At 40.8% G+C, this 20,078-nt stretch overlaps 4 protein-coding genes across 4 annotated transcripts; 1 reads left to right on the plus strand and 3 right to left on the minus strand.

The window, feature by feature from the left end:
• Window positions 1-287: 287 nt before the first annotated feature.
• On the plus strand, window positions 288-1,046 carry LOC106091844 (uncharacterized transmembrane protein DDB_G0289901-like). The gene has a single exon (XM_013258526.2). It carries the CDS (start codon window positions 288-290, stop codon window positions 1,044-1,046), a length of 759 nt encoding a protein of 252 aa, XP_013113980.2.
• Window positions 1,047-9,005: 7,959 nt separating this feature from the next.
• Window positions 9,006-9,907, minus strand: LOC131997198 (uncharacterized). The gene has a single exon (XM_059367738.1). It carries the CDS (start codon window positions 9,822-9,824, stop codon window positions 9,243-9,245), a length of 582 nt encoding a protein of 193 aa, XP_059223721.1. The 5' UTR covers window positions 9,825-9,907; the 3' UTR covers window positions 9,006-9,242.
• Window positions 9,908-10,481: 574 nt separating this feature from the next.
• Window positions 10,482-11,383, minus strand: LOC131997176 (uncharacterized). The gene has a single exon (XM_059367682.1). It carries the CDS (start codon window positions 11,298-11,300, stop codon window positions 10,719-10,721), a length of 582 nt encoding a protein of 193 aa, XP_059223665.1. The 5' UTR covers window positions 11,301-11,383; the 3' UTR covers window positions 10,482-10,718.
• Window positions 11,384-11,951: 568 nt separating this feature from the next.
• On the minus strand, window positions 11,952-12,853 carry LOC106091843 (uncharacterized). The gene has a single exon (XM_013258524.2). The coding sequence runs from the start codon at window positions 12,768-12,770 to the stop codon at window positions 12,189-12,191; it is 582 nt and encodes a 193-aa protein (XP_013113978.2). The 5' UTR covers window positions 12,771-12,853; the 3' UTR covers window positions 11,952-12,188.
• Window positions 12,854-20,078: the final 7,225 nt, after the last annotated feature.

Raw genomic sequence — 20,078 nt, forward strand, 5'->3', positions numbered from 1 at the left:
ATGTCTGTTGGTATGTCCATTATGTGGCGGCGGCAGGTAAGGTTGGGAGGCTGTTTTATGGGGCAATTTAAAGCAATGTCGTTGCCGATGCCTTGCTACAGATGTTATAGAAAATCATTGTCAAATTTTCTAAAGTAACTCCGAAAAGTTTTGTGTGGTTTGTATAAATAGTTGTTACTTAACTCGAACAGTTATTAGTTGTGGAACTCCAATCTCTGTGGTCACAAGTTTTCACTTTGATTAAACTCGCGTACGTACATTCCTTGAATCGAGTCATTCCATAGAAAATGAAACTTTACATCCTTGTTCTGCTGTTGGGTTTGAGTGCTCAAGTTTTGGCTGGTCATCTGGGTGGGGCTGCTTGGCAAGGAGCTTCCAGTGGTTGGCAACATGGTGGCCAAGGAGCATGGTCTTCTAATGCTGGATCTGGAGGAGGTTGGACCCAAAATCATGGCAACGATGGATGGTCCAGTGGTGGTGCTAGCGTTGCTGCTACTCCTGTCAAAGTGGTAAAAATCATTTCTTTGGATGATGCTGGTCATGGTGGTTGGAATGGGGGTAATAGTGGCTGGTCTTCAAATGCTGGCAATGACGGTTGGAAAACTGGTGGTGGAAGCACAGCTGCTTGGTCTTCCACGACCAGTACAGTTTGGCCCGACTCTAGCAGCGGCAGCAAAGGTTGGTCTTCGACCAGTGCTTGGCCATCTGCAGGTGGAGATAGTGGACCAGGAGCTGTTTGGAACAAGAGACCCAATGATGCATCAGCTTGGAAAGCTGGAGGTGGAAACTCTGGATGGTATCAAGGCGGTAATGGTGCTGCCTGGACTCAAGAGGCCAATGATGCAGCTGCTTGGAAAACCGAAGCTGGAAATGATGGTTGGTCTCAAGCTGGTAATGCTGGTGCTTGGAAATCCGATGGAGGGAATGCTGGATGGTCTCAGGGTAGCAGCTCTGGTATTTTGAAGGCAGATAATGGAAACGCTGGCTGGTCTTCTGGTGGCAATAAAGGCTGGTCGTCAGGTGGTAATCAAGCCTGGAAATGGTAGAAAACCACAACTAACACATCACAATTTTTTTTTTTATCAATTTAAATCCAAAAAATTGGCTGTTTCCTCTTTCTCCTATCAAATTGGAGTTCTTTCCTCTTTCTAATCTATTGACAATGCTATGAATTTCTGATTTATTTATTGTTTATTTTATTATTTTAAATCATAAATATAGATTGGTCGCTCTTTTTCTAAAATACAACTAAAGTGTTTTCATCAATATAAGAACTAAGTGTACTATTGGTGCGTAAGATTGGTAAAAGGGTGTTAAGTTCGTCTGGACCGAATCTTACATATTCCTCAACATGGATCACATTTGTAAAGTTCTTTGCACGGTATGACTTCCAGTTCCGTGCATGGAACTGGAAGTCATGCCTATCAAATCGCCATTGCTATTTTTAGGTGCTCAAGATATCTAATCAAGAGATCGGTATATATGGGACGTACGTCAGGTTATGAGCCGATTTAAGCCAAACCTGGTATACATATTGGACGTCATAACAGATATCGTGAGAAATTTCAATATAATTTCAAAATAACAATTGCGCCCTCCACAAAGAATAAACCCAGCAAAAAATTGTTTCTGTCTTGGAAGCAATACGAAAATATTCTAGCATACTAATGCGCATTTTGAAGGCTCAATAAGTATGCATGAAACTACAATACAATGTAAAGGAATATTCTTCAAAACATTTGCAAAAAAAATATGGTTTCAACATACTTTTGTGCAGTAATCTATTACATAGGGTATGCATGAAACATGGCTTCAAAGTATGGTAAAGATGAATTTATTTTGCATCCATATTGCTTCTGATCAGCGGTTTTGTATGCTAATAGTTTTGTTGTGAGCTCATTGGACGAAGATCAAGTAAAACAATTCGTGCTTCACGAAAGCTAGACATTGACCCGATCTTTATACGCGTGCTCTAAAGAGTTTAATATCTTCAGTTGAATTTGTGAACTCGGGCAAAAAGGTTATCGCGCGTGTTGTTTTTTATCTTTTGTTGTTGTTTTATACTTTTTAAAGCAGTATTCTCAAAAGATTTTGAGACTGAATTCAAATTTAAAAACTATTATTTTATTTCATTTATTTTTTTTAATTAATTACTATATAACGCCATCTGAGACTGAGCTTTGTATGTTAATGAGAATTTATTTTTAATTACAAATAAACACAAAATAATAAAAAAAAAATCCTTTATTTTATGAGGCATTAATCGTAGAAAACGGGGTTTTCATTGAAAACTTTACTTGCATGAAAAAGCCAAATTAAATTCGTGCTGCTAATGTTCCATTTTTGATGTTATACAAGAAGCGCATTTTGGATCTTTAAACAATCGCATTTAAGTGGGACATCGCCCACAAAAATCATGCATGCCGGAAGCAACTGTGTATGCTAATGTCACAATAGTTTTAACTTACACTTTTGCATCCAGGGATGCGATATTTTCTGCTGGGAAAGCACCACGACGAAACAAAGCTGGCCGTCCGAAATGTTGCATACTAGTGTAGGTCGGCTGGGATTGGGCTATATCGGTCCATGTTCTGCCACAAAAACCGATCCTGCATTTTGACTTCTTGATTCTCTAGAGGGCACAATTCTTATCCGGTACGTCGGATATTTTCTTCCAAAAACTGTTTGCCAAAACAGTCTGTCTGTCGAAATCACGCTAACTTTCGAAGGAGTAAAGCTAGCCGCTTTCTATTCGAATTGACTGAAATTTTATACAATGGCTTCTGTTATAGTATCCAACATTCAACTCGATTATATACCGAATCGGACCATAACTGGATATATCTTCAATATCATAGCAATTATTTTATTTTATCCACGCTTTAACTTGTTCTTTTTCCGATTATCAACCAGTCGACGTTTCGATTTTTTCGATTATCAAAAGGTCGACATTTCGACTTTTTTCGATTATCAAAAGGCGGTCTTAATGCCATAACAGGAGGATTTATTACCCGATTTCGCTGAAATTGAAAATTTCAGCAGAGCCTGGTCACGATTCCAACCTTGGCACACGGAGCAAATGCGAGGGCCATGGCCGTTGTCTTAGCGTTCGAAGCCATCAATACAACTTCCAACAGATGCACAAAAATCATGTGTAGTACGGAAGAAGTGTAATTTGTCACAGAAATAATGTCTGTCATTACACAAAAATACATGCTTTGGGAAAAGTACAGCTAATAAACAGGGTTTTCGAGCTTGGTTAATGTGGTAATTGTATCATAGATGCGTTTTCGCTATTAATACACACCTAATATGGTTGAAAAGTCTTCTAACCAAAGACGAAACGCGTCCCATAGTGGTCGGTGTGTGTTGCTATCTTTGGCTTTCCTTTTCCATTTGCATCTCCGATCATTGAGCTCGTCTCGAAAGAGAAACAAAGAAAAATTTTAAAATTTAATGAGATCCGCCCTAAAAGGTAATACAAAACAAAAAAAAAAAAAAAACTTGAAAAGTGAGCAATTTTTTTTTTATTAAAAATATTTAAATTTTAAATAAAAAAGAGAAAAATGCATTACCTAAGCTACTTTGTTTTTACAACAAAAAAAAAATATTTTTTTTATATTTTATGCCCATTCAACGAAGAAAAGTGCATTTTATCAATTTCGATATAAAATCTCTCCTGCTTTCAAAAGTAGTAGGCGCCATAAATCAATTTTTTAATATTTAGAAACCATCGAATAAACAATACACTAAAACTGTTTCCATAAATCTCAGTTCTAAGAATTCTGAGAACATTTTTTATTCGATATAAAAAATTGCCAACTTTCTGCAGGCCAATTTTTCCCCAAAACTTGACCTTATATGACGGGAAATTTTTTATAACAAGTTTCATTCGTCTACTTTAAACCTATCAAAATTTCATGAGGACTCCTCTTTCCTAATTCGAGCTAGAATGTTTCTACTACAGCTCTATTCTTGGCTATTTTTCGTTGTTAATGGGTAAATCCCACAAAAGGCGAATTTATTAACCGTCTCTGAAATTTGAAGCAGGGACTTGTGTAAGATCGCTGGGCCTCTGAACCAAATATGATCCAACTATGGATATAGTGGAACAGTATGATAATAAATTTGTCTATGGTGGTAGGTATCCACAATTTTCATGGCACGGAGTTCGCAGTTTTTAACCCAATTGTTACGACTTATCATTCGGCCCGTAACTTGGTACATATATCTTTTAATTCGAATGCAAAACAAATCTATGCATGCAAAGGCCGTCAATTATTATCAGAAGGAGTAAAGCTAGGCGTTTGAAATTTTGCACAAATACTTTTAATTAGTTTAGGTCAGATGAGATTGTTAATGGGCAAAATCATTCCATAACCTAGCACTCATATAAAGCGATCTCCCTATCTGACTTCTTGAGCATCTAGCATAATTTTGAACGTACGGTTTTGTTTCGATATCCATTGGTCACGCTAAGTATGATTTAAATTGGTACTTAACTTGATGTAGCTCCTACCGATCGTCCGAATATACCTTATGAGTCTCTAGAGGGCGCAATCACTAGCCGATTTGGCTGAAATTTTGATGGTGATATTTTTTATGATTCTGCCACCATCACAAGCACGGTCAATATCGGCCCATAAGTTGATATATAGCTACTATGTATTTGGAAAAGTAATTCAAAGATATAGTACCATTAAATCCATGGTGGAGGGTATATAAGATTCGGCGCAGCCAAATTTATAGCGCTTTTACTTGCTTACTTTCAAATACCTTTCATATGTGTCCCATATTGTCGTCATTGCTCTATATATCCATTTGTCGGGTTTTGAGTTTGCATCCTTACATACCTTTCATTTGATACCCATTTTGTTTCGATCGGTTAGGCCCATAAAGGAACAGGGGCAAACTTCTCACATATCAATGAGTGTAGACCGATACAAGTTTAAGCTCAATGATACAAGTTTAAGCTCTTTCCAAAGAGGTGTCGCCACAGTGCGACACCTCTTTGGAAAGAAGTTTAACATAGCATGGTACCCCACAAATGTTGCCAGCATTGGGAGGGGAAAACCACCGCTGAAAATTTTTTCTGATGGTCTCGCCAGGATTCGAATCCAGGCGTTCAGCGTCGTAGGCGGGCATGCTAACCTCTGCGCTACGTTGGCCTCCCAAAAGCCACATTTATTATACGATTTTTGCTAAAATTTGAGACAGAGAGTTTTGTTAGGCCCTTCGACACCCTTCTTCAATTTGGCCCAGATCGGTCCAGATTTGGATATAACTGCCATATAGACCGATCTCTCGATTTATATTTTGGGCCCATAAAAGGCGCATTTATTGTCCGATGTCGCCGAAATTTTGAGACAGTGAGTTGTGTAAGGCTCTTCGACATTTATATTTTTAGATATAGTTACTAAAAGGACCAAAATTTTGTTATACACAATTGAACAATGACCTGTACCTATTAGTATTTGGTCCAAATCGCAACATTTTTCGATATAGTTGCTATTGGGCATAAGGTATGCATTTTCAAAGGTCGAAATGAGGTTTACATATATATCCGAGGTGGTGGGAATCCAAAGTTCGGTCCGGCCGAACTTAGCGCTTTTTACTAGCTTCGAATTATTTCATCTCCAGAGTAGATTATTTGACTTTTTAGACAGCAAAAATCGAGTTCGATTAATCGATTAGTCGAAAGTTGACTTTTAAATCCCTATTCAATTCTCAACCGGATCCAAAAGATGGCTTGTTTGTGCATCACAACCACACTGAGGACTAACACATCTGATGCAATGAATTTAATGTTACACCTAATGCCTCTGGACATTGTGGCGAGACAAATTGCTGCGACCATTGCTTTGAGGCAAAGGGAGCTTTGTGTTATCCTTGACACAATGTCAGATATTCCAGGCAGTGTGGATTACATACTGCCTGAGCCGCTTTTTGATAAAAAGTACTGTAAAACTATTCCTGATAGAACTTCTTTACGGATGGTTCCAAACTAGATGACTAGGGCTTTGGAGTGTACTCGAAAGAACTAGAACTGGTCATATCGACAAGGTTACCCAACCACTGTATTGTGTATCATGTGGAGATCTTTGCAATTAAAGAAGTGGTGGAATAACTAAAATATAATGTCAAAACGACGATTGACGTAAATATCTACTCAGACAGCCAGGCAGCCATTAATCCAGGAAAAACGAATTTCTGTATTCAAAAACCGCCCTCGACTGTCGCAGATCTCTCAACGAGATGGCCGAACAGTTCAAAATTCACCTGTTCTGGGTGCCGGGCTACAGAGATATCCCAGAGAATAGTAAAGCGGATGAGCTTGCAACACTAGGAACAACCTTACACATTCCAGGGGAACTGGAATCTGTGGGTACGCCTTTAGCAACATGTAAGCTAGGTTTTCAGAATTAGACCCGAAGAGCAACGAATGATAGATGGTCCCAGGGGAGGTGTTGGGAACATTTCAAAATTATGTGGCCAAATCTAGACTTGAAGAGGGTACTGCTTTGCTGTCGCGGGCTAGAACAGACGTCTCCATCATTGTGTCCGTCATGACAGATCAATGTCTGATCGGAAAACATGCTAACATGCTAACAGACTGAAGATTTCCAGTAACGAATATTGCAGAAGCTGTGAGGATGTTGAGGAAGAAAAGACTATAGGACATTTGCTGTGTGTGTGTCCCGCACTGGTTGTCGGAAGGAGTTCCACTTTAGGTTTTCATTTCTTTGGGAACTTGTCTGATTTAGCGGATGTGAACATTCGCAAGTTAGTGGGTTTTTTAAAGCGATCTGGATAGTTCATTGGCAGGAACTAAATGGCATCTTCCTTCTCCAGTTCGTATGGTATCACTATCGACGTAAACATCTAAGTGAGTCTGATGGCAGACAGCCACTTTAACCTAATCTATGTAGTATCGAAGTCTTAAAATGTAAAAATGAGGAACTTTTTGCATTTTTTGGTCAAAAATTTTATTTATTTTTTTTTTGTCTCTATTGAAACATTTTGCTGAAGTGCCATCATATTTTCTTTAAGAAAAGGATATATTATAGATGAGTTTTAAGTAAAATTTTAATAAATTTAAAATTTTAGTTGCCAACTTCGAAAGTAATGATTAAACCAGTAAGGACGGACAAAAGTCGGGCGGTGTCGACTGTATAATACCCAGTAATGTCGAGAGTCAAAAGAAAATCCTTCCTGTCAAATTTTGAGAGAATCGGTTTACAAAAGACCATTTTATTGCAATATTACTGCAAATCGGACGAACATATATATGGGAGCTATATAAATCTGAGCTATATAAATCTGAACTGACATCGAGCAAACTTCTCAAAGATATCGGTTCAGATTAAGATATAGCTGCCATATATGTATATCGCCCGATTTTCACCCCTACAGCCACAGCAAGCGCATTTATCGACCAATCGTTCCAGTCTTTTGTACAACGATTTCCTCAAGGACTATCACAATATCTTGAAAGTTTGCCCGAAATTGGTTCAGATTTAGATGTAGCTGTCATATATACGTTCGTCAGATTTTGGGTAATTTACAATAATGTTGTCATTTTTAAACCGTAGTTGTGACAATTTTAATATGTTTGCTTGAAATATGATTGTTTAATAACCCATCTGAAAACATCAAAATTGATTCAGAATATAGCTCTCACTTTCTACTTAGGGTAGGTGTAGGGTATTATACATCGGCACCGGCCGACTTTTGCCTTTCCTTACTGTTTTTTTTAATTTTCCAATCTGAAATTTCGTTTCTAGAAAGTTAAAACTTTTCCTAATCAAATCACAAGTGTCTTTGCAATTCGACAAATATATAGCATTTGTCAGACAAAATTTCAAAAACTCAAAATTAAAAGTCAAAAATCCCCTAAACCAGTGGAGATATTGTATTCAACAATTTGAAAATCGCACCTCAAATAAAGACTTGGTATCCCGAACGCGTTTTCGAAATGCCGATGTGACCACTTGAGGGGCCCCTCGACGCACAGTGGGAGTAAATCAGAAAAAACTATTAAAAAAGTATGCCTTGTGAGAGCGGGTAGAGATATTTCTTTGAATGGTTAGAGCTGAGGTGCTATCAAGATCGTCTGCAAAATTTCAAGGTTCTTGGTATGATTTGGGTTCTTGACAAAATTTACAACGAATTTTCTCTACTGTTTTTTCGATTTTCTCCCACCGTCGCGACGAACAGTGGCGCGGAAAGTTTAAATTTAAAACAATGTATTTGCTGTGGTATTAGACATCACGACATCCTTGTCGGGTATGGTACACACAGATCGGACTATATTTGGATGTATATTCCCAGATTCCATTGAAATTTGGCAAAGTGAGGTGTATTGACTTAAGGGATCTTTCTCAAATTTAGTAAATGAGTAAGAAATACGGCTTTTGAGCGTTCGATGCCTTTAGTAGGAAAATAGCCCTAAATAGCTACATACAAATGGGGTCAGATATGGCTCATGTTTAGATGTTGAGTGGGTCCACGCAGCTCACTGTTACGTCGAAAATTGGTAGTTTTTGATCGGGCTTCGTAGGAGTTTTCTGAAATTTTTGGAAGAAATAATTCGCTTGAGTGGCAACACTGCTTGGGTTGTTGCAGCCATACAGACCAATCAGCCAATGTAAGATCAACCTAAAATGCGCATTTGATACCCGATATCGTCGACATATGGGTTTAAGTCGAACCATATTTGGATATAGCTTGGATTTACATAAGGCTCATTTTTAGTCGATATTGACGAAATTTAGATAAAATATGTATATTTACGAAACGTTAGTTTATACGAAAGATTCAGTTACACACTTTCACTTTTCGGGACTGTTAAGGGCTATATTCATCTGTTGTAAGTAGTCACTGAATTTCATTTCATGTTAACGTTTAAAAATCTTCCATTTTTTTTTACGGTTTTTTTGCGGTTTACATTTCATTTGGTTCCCACCTTATCTTGTTGCCAGGCTAAGGACAAAAATCACTTCATATTAGTTTTGTAACAAACAAATTATTAGCACTATCTTTATTTATATACACAGACATATGGATTTGGATTCTACATTTTTGGTACTTATGTGCTATAGAAATGTTCAGGTCACGTTTTAAGCAAATTACAAGAAAAACAAATTGGCCTTAGCCCTAAGTAGATATCACTGTTGCAAAACTTTTGAATCACACATTGCTGGTGGAATAAAATCGATGATACAGATTGAAGGAGTCAGCTTTTACCATTTCCAGCCAGAACCACCACCGGAAGACCAACCTCCACCACCGCCAGATGGCCAGCCACCGCTAGATTTCCAACCGCCACCACCACCACTGGGTTTCCAGCCCCCTCCACCGCCGCCCGAAGACCAGCCACTACCTCCACTAGATTTCCAGCCACCACCACCACCTCCAGAGGACCAGCCACCACCGCCGCCGGATTTCCAGCCGCCACCACCGCCGCCGCTTGAAGGCCAGCCACCACCACCACCCCCTAAGGAGATAACCTTTATAATTTTGGTGGCACTGCCACCACCGCTGAACCAGCCTCCTCCTCCGCCTCCACTAGACCAGCCACCACCACCTCCAGACCAGCCACCACCGCTGGATTTTGGCCAACCGCCGCCACCGCCTCCGGACCAACCTCCACCACTGGATTTAGGCCAACCGCCTCCGCCACCACCAGACCAGCCTCCACCGCTAGACCATCCACTGGATCTTCCACCACCGCCACCGTGCCATCCTCCACCGCCACCACCTAGGAAGCCCGCGAAAGCCTGGGCACTTAGGCCCACCAACAGCACAAGGATCCACAGTTTCATTGTCGAACGAACAATAAAAACAAAACAAAATAGCGACGCGACCACGACTTGATCCAAGGAGCACTAGTGACCGCTAAGATTGAAGTGTCTCAACTAATACCTGCTTGAGACTAACAACAACTATTTATACAAGTAGATATACAGAACGCAGAACGGTCCACGCAGCTCACTGTTACGTCGAAAATTGGTAGTTTTTGATCGGGCTTCGTAGGAGTTTTCTGAAATTTTTGGAAGAAATAATTCGCTTGAGTGGCAACACTGCTTGGGTTGTTGCAGCCATACAGACCAATCAGCCAATGTAAGATCAACCTAAAATGCGCATTTGATACCCGATATCGTCGACATATGGGTTTAAGTCGAACCATATTTGGATATAGCTTGGATTTACATAAGGCTCATTTTTAGTCGATATTGACGAAATTTAGATAAAATATGTATATTTACGAAACGTTAGTTTATACGAAAGATTCAGTTACACACTTTCACTTTTCGGGACTGTTAAGGGCTATATTCATCTGTTGTAAGTAGTCACTGAATTTCATTTCATGTTAACGTTTAAAAATCTTCCATTTTTTTTTTACGGTTTTTTTGCGGTTTACATTTCATTTGGTTCCCACCTTATCTTGTTGCCAGGCTAAGGACAAAAATCACTTCATATTAGTTTTGTAACAAACAAATTATTAGCACTATCTTTATTTATATACACAGACATATGGATTTGGATTCTACATTTTTGGTACTTATGTGCTATAGAAATGTTCAGGTCACGTTTTAAGCAAATTACAAGAAAAACAAATTGGCCTTAGCCCTAAGTAGATATCACTGTTGCAAAACTTTTGAATCACACATTGCTGGTGGAATAAAATCGATGATACAGATTGAAGGAGTCAGCTTTTACCATTTCCAGCCAGAACCACCACCGGAAGACCAACCTCCACCACCGCCAGATGGCCAGCCACCGCTAGATTTCCAACCGCCACCACCACCACTGGGTTTCCAGCCCCCTCCACCGCCGCCCGAAGACCAGCCACTACCTCCACTAGATTTCCAGCCACCACCACCACCTCCAGAGGACCAGCCACCACCGCCGCCGGATTTCCAGCCGCCACCACCGCCGCCGCTTGAAGGCCAGCCACCACCACCACCCCCTAAGGAGATAACCTTTATAATTTTGGTGGCACTGCCACCACCGCTGGACCAGCCTCCTCCTCCGCCTCCACTAGACCAGCCACCACCACCTCCAGACCAGCCACCACCGCTGGATTTTGGCCAACCGCCGCCACCGCCTCCGGACCAACCTCCACCACTGGATTTAGGCCAACCGCCTCCGCCACCACCAGACCAGCCTCCACCGCTAGACCATCCACTGGATCTTCCACCACCGCCACCGTGCCATCCTCCACCGCCACCACCTAGGAAGCCCGCGAAAGCCTGGGCACTTAGGCCCACCAACAGCACAAGGATCCACAGTTTCATTGTCGAACGAACAATAAAAACAAAACAAAATAGCGACGCGACCACGACTTGATCCAAGGAGCACTAGTGACCGCTAAGATTGAAGTGTCTCAACTAATACCTGCTTGAGACTAACAACAACTATTTATACAAGTAGATATACAGAACGCAGAACGGTCCACGCAGCTCACTGTTACGTCGAAAATTGGTAGTTTTTGATCGGGCTTCGTAGGAGTTTTCTGAAATTTTTGGAAGAAATAATTCGCTTGAGTGGCAACACTGCTTGGGTTGTTGCAGCCATACAGACCAATCAGCCAATGTAAGATCAACCTAAAATGCGCATTTGATACCCGATATCGTCGACATATGGGTTTAAGTCGAACCATATTTGGATATAGCTTGGATTTACATAAGGCTCATTTTTAGTCGATATTGACGAAATTTAGATAAAATATGTATATTTACGAAACGTTAGTTTATACGAAAGATTCAGTTACACACTTTCACTTTTCGGGACTGTTAAGGGCTATATTCATCTGTTGTAAGTAGTCACTGAATTTCATTTCATGTTAACGTTTAAAAATCTTCCATTTACGATTTTTTTTGCGGTTTACATTTCATTTGGTTCCCACCTTATCTTGTTGCCAGGCTAAGGACAAAAATCACTTCATATTAGTTTTGTAACAAACAAATTATTAGCACTATCTTTATTTATATACACAGACATATGGATTTGGATTCTACATTTTTGGTACTTATGTGCTATAGAAATGTTCAGGTCACGTTTTAAGCAAATTACAAGAAAAACAAATTGGCCTTAGCCCTAAGTAGATATCACTGTTGCAAAACTTTTGAATCACACATTGCTGGTGGAATAAAATCGATGATACAGATTGAAGGAGTCAGCTTTTACCATTTCCAGCCAGAACCACCACCGGAAGACCAACCTCCACCACCGCCAGATGGCCAGCCACCGCTAGATTTCCAACCGCCACCACCACCACTGGGTTTCCAGCCCCCTCCACCGCCGCCCGAAGACCAGCCACTACCTCCACTAGATTTCCAGCCACCACCACCACCTCCAGAGGACCAGCCACCACCGCCGCCGGATTTCCAGCCGCCACCACCGCCGCCGCTTGAAGGCCAGCGACCACCACCACCCCCTAAGGAGATAACCTTTATAATTTTGGTGGCACTGCCACCACCGCTGGACCAGCCTCCTCCTCCGCCTCCACTAGACCAGCCACCACCACCTCCAGACCAGCCACCACCGCTGGATTTTGGCCAACCGCCGCCACCGCCTCCGGACCAACCTCCACCACTGGATTTAGGCCAACCGCCTCCGCCACCACCAGACCAGCCTCCACCGCTAGACCATCCACTGGATCTTCCACCACCGCCACCGTGCCATCCTCCACCGCCACCACCTAGGAAGCCCGCGAAAGCCTGGGCACTTAGGCCCACCAACAGCACAAGGATCCACAGTTTCATTGTCGAACGAACAATAAAAACAAAACAAAATAGCGACGCGACCACGACTTGATCCAAGGAGCACTAGTGACCGCTAAGATTGAAGTGTCTCAACTAATACCTGCTTGAGACTAACAACAACTATTTATACAAGTAGATATACAGAACGCTAGTGGCCAGCAGTTAGCTCTTAAAAAGTTTGACAATGTTTTGTGCCTCCATAGACCACCATCACCATATCAACGCAAATACAGGCGCTCTCAATGGCCATAAAACATTCTGCCAAGCAGCCAACCATACTGCCAAGCATTGGTTGTCGTTCCAGCCTTCGCAGAGACCCTGTTCTCTCCTCGTAGTCAATTGTTCTGGGCTAAGTACGCCGCCTTATCGCCAGCATCGTCCGATTAGATAGGTGTGCATTCGTAATGGACGCTGCTGCAGCCAAAACCGCAGCGTCAACAAACTATTCCCATTGAACATTGAATTCTATTCTTGCGCCGATAATTACCAGCAAACAATGCTTTGAAAACGCTTTCAAACGCTTGTGCAAATCCAAATTTTTTGCCGAATAATAAAAGACGAATCTCCTATCCAATGGTGTGCCATTTTTTCATAACATTGCTTAGCTTTTAATGTCTACATATATTGCGAACAATTGCTGCTTCAGCTAAGTGAGTTGTAATATGAGTAACAGAGAATTGAAGCCCGTCTGTCTGCCTGACTATGCGGCGACCATATGGCTTTCTGTTGTATTACAGCCAAGTTTTGTGGCCAAAACTCATCAAAGCGCCACTATTTTGTATTTTATAAACGCCTCCACATTTTGCTGGAAATAAATGCAAGCGAGTAACAACGGGCGATGAAACCGACAACGAATTTGCAGCTTCTGTTAAACGCGAAATGCGTCCACTCTTTTGCAACTAGTGTTGCAGATGAGTGGATAATTATTTTAATTTTATTATTGCACCTCATGACCATAGTCATTTTATTGTCGCCTTGTATCATTCGGAACATTAAACTCTGTTGGAGAATTTAATTTGAAAATTTTGCTGGAAGTGATGCGAAAATTGCGTGTTTATTAATTGTTTGTGCAAATATTTATTTATTTTTAAGAAAATACTAAGAAGTCAGTCTTTTATAAGATGGATGACCTTTTGACCTCGTTTTGGGCTATTGGCTGAATTGCTTTATTGTTAACCTGTACTAAAACAAAACACCAATTTTTGTATACCCTCCACCATAGGACATGGAAATATTCGTCTAAGACACCATAAGGTAAAGGTTGATTTTTAAAGAGCTACAGGAATTAAAAAAAAAAAAAAAAATCATGAAATCTTTATTTGAATCGTTAGTATGTTTGAAGATTATTTCATGACAATGTTGACCGTGACTGCGCCTCAAATGGTCCGATCGCATATTCCAATTTTGGCCTACTCCTTCCAACATTTTGGCCGGTAACTTACGAATATTTGCTTCAATGGTGACGACCAATGCGTCAATTGAAGCAGGATTGTCTGTGCAGACATGAGCTTTAACATAGCCACACAAAAAACAGTCTAAAGGCGTAAAATCGCGCGATATAGGCTGCCAATTGACCGGTCCCGAAGATGAAATAAAATGTTCACCGTACTCACCTCCAATAAGTCCATTGTTACGCGTACTGTGTGGCATGTGGCACAATTCACAGTTATGTTACGATTCGCACCATCTTTGAAGTAGTACGGTCCAATGATGCCACCAGCCCATAAACCACACCAAACTGTGACTTTTTCTGGATGCATTGGTGGCACTTGCAATGCTACTGGCTGATCTTCACTCCAAAATCGACAATTCCGCTTATTGAGGCATTGAGCCAAAAATGAGCTTCGTCGCAAAATGGAAGAAGTGCGCGATGAACTTTCTTAACAGAACACTCATTTTGATAATAAAGTTAGTTTATAAGACGTTTAATGGTTTAATTATAGACCAAACTGGAATCCAGGGTTGCCAAATAAATAATAGCTATAAAATCACCCTTTATACATATTCTTTATCGTCATGACATTTTAAGTCGATCTAGCATTATCCTTCCAATCTGCAGTCCGTTCGTCTGACAAAACCACACTTTCTTTCGAAGTAGTAAAGCTAGGCATCTAAAATTTTTTACAAAAACTTTTGGGATCGCATATGGGCCAATCCGGTGCTCATTTAGATATAGTAATGAATAAACTGATCTCCTGAATAAACTTCTTGAGCCTCTAGAGGCCGCAACTCTTATCCGATTGGGCTGGAATTTTTCACAATGACTTTTCCTACGACCTTCAACACAGATATAACAAGTATGGTTCCAAATGGTCTAAAACCTGATTTAGCTCGCATATTAACAGGCCTCCTGAATATATTTCTTGAGCCTCTAGAGGACGCAATTTTTAAACGATTTGAAATTTCGCACTGACACATTTCGTATGACGTATGAACAACAGACGAACCGAGTATGGTCCATCCATCTGACAAAAGCACGCTAACTTTCTAAGAAGTAAAGCTTGGCGTCTGAAAATTTTCACAAATAATTTTTATTGTTGTAGGTCGGCTGTAATTGGAAATGGGCCGATTCGGTGCATATTTAGATATAGTTCCCATATAAACTGATCTCCCGAATAAACTTCTTGAGCCTCTAGAGGCCGCAACTCTTCTCCGGTTGGGTTGGAATTTTTCACAATGACTTTTCGTATAATCTCCAACACAGATGTAACATGGTTCCAAACCCGGATATAGCTCCCATATTAACCAACCTCCTGTATATGCTTCTTGAGCCTCTAAAGGACGCAATTTTTATGCAAAATTGCAAATTTTGCCCAGGTCCTCGGACGAGTCTCAGTGTTAGCTTAGAATAATTGGTAGTTGATATGGTTCAGTCTTTGTTCCGGTTCGACCATGGCTCCTGAATTAGAGCAACATGAATTTTGCCCTTGCTGTGCAGCTGTTTCGCTCCGATAGAGGTTTATCTGGATGGCCTCAATCATTGGTCTTCCAGTAAATGGTCTTCTTGGGTGTGGGTTATAGTTCCATCAGTGGCTCCCTGTTCGTTAGGCTCCATTGATTTCTGTTTCCAGATATCTGTCACTACACTGCCTGATGTTTTAATATTAGGATCTTTGTCGGTGATTATTTCATTGTTAGGTCCTTGTTTGTTAGGCTGTGTTGAGTGGCTCGCCCCTGCACTGCCAGGTGTTCTAAAATCAGAATCTTCGCTTTTCCTAATCTTTTCATTGTTGGGATAGTCGGCGATGGTCTCTTCGTTAGCCCTCTTATTGTTATGCGGTATTGAGTCACCTGTCACTACGCGGCATTATGTCTCAATATGAGGATCTTTGCCTATTTCATCATTTCAAAATTGAAATAGACAGCCTTGGATCGGCAGTGCGCCATGCCTTAGTCTTAACCAAACTTGTCACGTAGACTTGATCAATGCCCACCATAAGGAGAGTTCCTTCCTCCTTCTCCTCCCCGTGGAAGACTTCCCATTTATCCCCGAACAAACTTTGGTTTTGCTTGCCTAAGAATCCCAACAAGCAATCCGTCGCGAATTTGCTACCACATCGTTTTGTGAGCTGGGATATGTCCATCGTTCCCACCAGGTCGAGTTTTGCGCCCCAGGGAGCGTGGATACTTCTGACGAGCTTCTGACAGTATCAATACTTTCTGCTGACGCAAAGCGCAGTTGCTTGTACTCGCAACTCATCATTTGTATGGGTGGACCCTCTTCAGAGTACGACACATGTTCGAAAATTCGCTCGTTAACCATATCTTTCACTTGGGACCGACTATCTGTTGGAATCATGCCGAATACACTGCCGATATAGATGACAGCATAGTGGCTTCTTAGCCACTTTGGCGTATAAGAGCGGCTCCTTACATTTTTCAGGACCATCATCCACTTCCGTGATGGCTGTATCATCCTTTTGGTAATCACAGTCCTCCATAAAAACTCAGGGGCCGTGCGCCCTTACTTCGTTTCTCTTTCGACTTTGTCTCTCCTCGCAACACACTGTAGGGAGACTCCATAGCGAAAGGGCTGGCTTGGTCTTCCCAGAGTACTTGAAAGCGGGGAGCTCGTTTTCCAGCGTTCTAGCTGTGTAATGCTCTTCGGGAGATCTGATTCTCTTTCCAGCCTCCTTAGAACTGCCTGAAATGTTATGTCTATTCTTCCAGCATCCTGCACTTTCGCCCGATTGCCCTACCGGCACATACTCCTCTACCTCTTTCGTCCTTCGTCTGCCTCTTTTGTCCTTCGTCTGCCTCATCTGCATCTGAATCGGAAACACTTCAAGGCTGTGAGCGAACTGTGCATTCCTCTCGTTTATCCTTTTCTTCCTCATTAGTTAGTCTGACGACTCGTTGTGAGGGGCGGGCAACATGTTACGATCTGATGCCATCACCGCATCTGTTGGGTCTTTGGAGTGCATTTTGAACCTACTATAGATAGGCTTTTAAGTTTTTCGTATTAGGTGCCTACTTCGAGATACAGTTATTTTTCTTCGAGGAGCGAAATGAGTTTCTCCTGTTAGTGTAGTATAGGATGGTATTGTAAATGGCCATATCGGTCCATGTTTTAATATAGCTGCCATATAAACTGAACTCGGATCTTGACTTCTTGAGCCTCTAGAGGACTCAGTTCTTATCTAACTTGGCTAAAATTTTGCATGAGGTATTTTGTTTTGATTTTCAATAAATGTGCCAAGAATGGGTTTAATCGATTCATAACTGGTATAGCTGCCATACAAACCGATCTCGGATCTTGACTTCTGGCTGAAATTTTACATATTTTTGTTATTGATTGTTTTTAAAAGTGTTTTATTATCGTCAGATTTTTTTTGATTCTAAGAGGAAATTTCGCATTTGGTTAAATTTTACTAAAGTTCTTAAGAATTGATAATTATGTAGGTAATTTGTCGAAATCCGCTGATGAAGGGTCTGGTAACCTAGAAACTGCAGTCCAGCGAACATTTTGATTTAAAACCAAATGGTGATTTTATTAATTACTAGCTGACCCGGGCCCCCTCCGCTGCGTCTTCTTTTACTTTATATGGAACAAAAGTTTCCTTGGAATATTTATTTTCGACAATTAAAGATCTTTTAGTGAAATACCATGCTACGAAAATAGTATATCGCTTGACTAACAGTTTAACAATATAAGTGCCTTTATCTGAATCCCATATGATCTTTATTGGTCTGCGAATTTAAGTTTGGATGTAAGGTGTCCTCCATTCTTAAAATACTTCATTTCAGCCCGATATTCTCATGATGTCTGATTTAGTGGTGTTTTCGGGGGAGAGGTGGTCCCCCAGATACTTCGCCCTGCAAACATATCAGCATCGTGCTCTCAAATACCATTTATTTAAACCCCATATTGCCATTGGCTTAAGAGGAGTTTACAGGATGAGGCGTCCCCAAACACATGGCCCCAAAATAGGTTATCAAATTCGTTTTCTAATCCCAAATACCTTTCATTTGAGCCACATATTGGCATGGTCGAAAAATGTTTTCCCTTTGGGGGTGTTTTGGGAATGGGGTGATGCCCTAAATACATGGTCCTACATTTGGATACCAAATTCCTATTCTACTCCCAAATACCTTTATTTGAGCCCCATATTGCGATGGTCACTAAAAAATTGCTGATTGTGGGGTATTTTGGGAAAGGGGTACACCCCCAGAAAATTGGTCTCGAAAATTCTTGCTCTACTCCCCAAAACCTTTCATTTAAGCCCCACATTATCATGGTCGGTAATTATGCCCGATTTAGGGGTGTTTTAGGGAATGGGGTGGTGCCCCAAATTTTAAGCCCTGAAAATATATCAGCAATGTGCTCTATTCTCATATATCTATATATCATTTATTTGAACTCCATATTGCCATTGCCCTCAAAATTGGATATCAAATTCGTTTTGTAATCTCATTTAAACTCCTTATTGCAAAAGTCAGCAAATATGTCCGGTTTGGGGTATTGGCCCTAAAAACTATGAATATTTAGTTCCACTCTCCTTAAGACCCAAATTGTCTTGGTGAGCAAATACGTCCTATTTGGGGGTTGTTATGGTAGTGGGACGTCTGCAAACATGACCGGCTTGGGGGTGTTTTGGGGGATGGGCGGCCACTCAGTGAATTGGCCTTGAAAATATATATCGGATTTGTGTTCCACTTTAAAAACCCTCTAATTTGAGCCTCATATTGCTATAGTCAGAAAATACTTCCTATTTGGGTGGTGTTGTAGGGGTGGGATGGCCCCATAGACACTTTTCCCGAATATTGATATCAAATTCGTTCTTTACTCCCTAAGACCTTTCATTTGAGCCCCATATTGCTATGGTCGTAAATTTGTCCCATTTGGCCTTTGGGGGATGTTTTTGGTGAGAGGAGGCCCCCCAAACACTTGGTCCCATATTTGGATATCAGATTCGTATTCTGCATTTAAATACATTTTATTTAAGCCCCATATTCCCATGGTCAGTAAATAAGTCCTTTTTGGGGAGTGTTTTGGGAAAGGGGTGGACCCCCAGAAATGTAGTCCCACATTTGGAGATCAGATTCGCATTCTACTGCAAATACCTTTCATTTGAGTCCCATATTGCCATGGTCGGTAAATATGTCCGATTTAGGGGTGTTTTGGGGCTTGGGTGGTCCCCCTAGCACTTGGTCCGACAATTGGATATCAGATACGTTTTCTTATCCTAAATACCTTTCATTTGAGTTCCATATTGTCGTGATTGGTCTAAATATATGTTTGGTAGGTTTTAGGGTGGGGCGGCCCCCCTAGGTACCCCATCCGAAATTTGGAAATGAAATGCAACATACCAACCCATGAATCGTTCGCACTTAATATGGTTGAAAAGTCTTCTAACCAAAGACGAAACGCGTCCCATAGTGGTTGGTATGTGTTGCTATCTTTGGCTTTCCTTATCCATTTGCATATCCGATCATTGAGCTCGTCTCGAAGGAGAAACAAACAGAAATTTTTTTATGGTATAAAATTTTTGAGACTATTTTTAACAAAAATTTATGAAAAACTTTTCTGAAAAAAAAATCTTCATGGAATTTTTGTTCATAAAAAATTTTTTTAGTTAACGACTTTTGTTTAGCTTGAGGTCATTTAACAAGTAAAAGAGTGCTAAGTTCGTCCGGGCCGAATCTTGGCATTCAACCACAATGAATTCTGCTAAAAAATTTTACAAATTAAATTTAGTTAAGGGACATAATTTTATGCCACATACCAATCTTCTGTCAAACTAGCACATATTAAAGCTTCTACGAACCGAACAAGGATAATCGAGAGACCGGTTTATATGGGAGCTA

This window comes from Stomoxys calcitrans, chromosome 4 (genome assembly GCF_963082655.1).
Source record: "Stomoxys calcitrans chromosome 4, idStoCalc2.1, whole genome shotgun sequence".
Lineage (NCBI taxonomy): Eukaryota > Metazoa > Arthropoda > Insecta > Diptera > Muscidae > Stomoxys > Stomoxys calcitrans.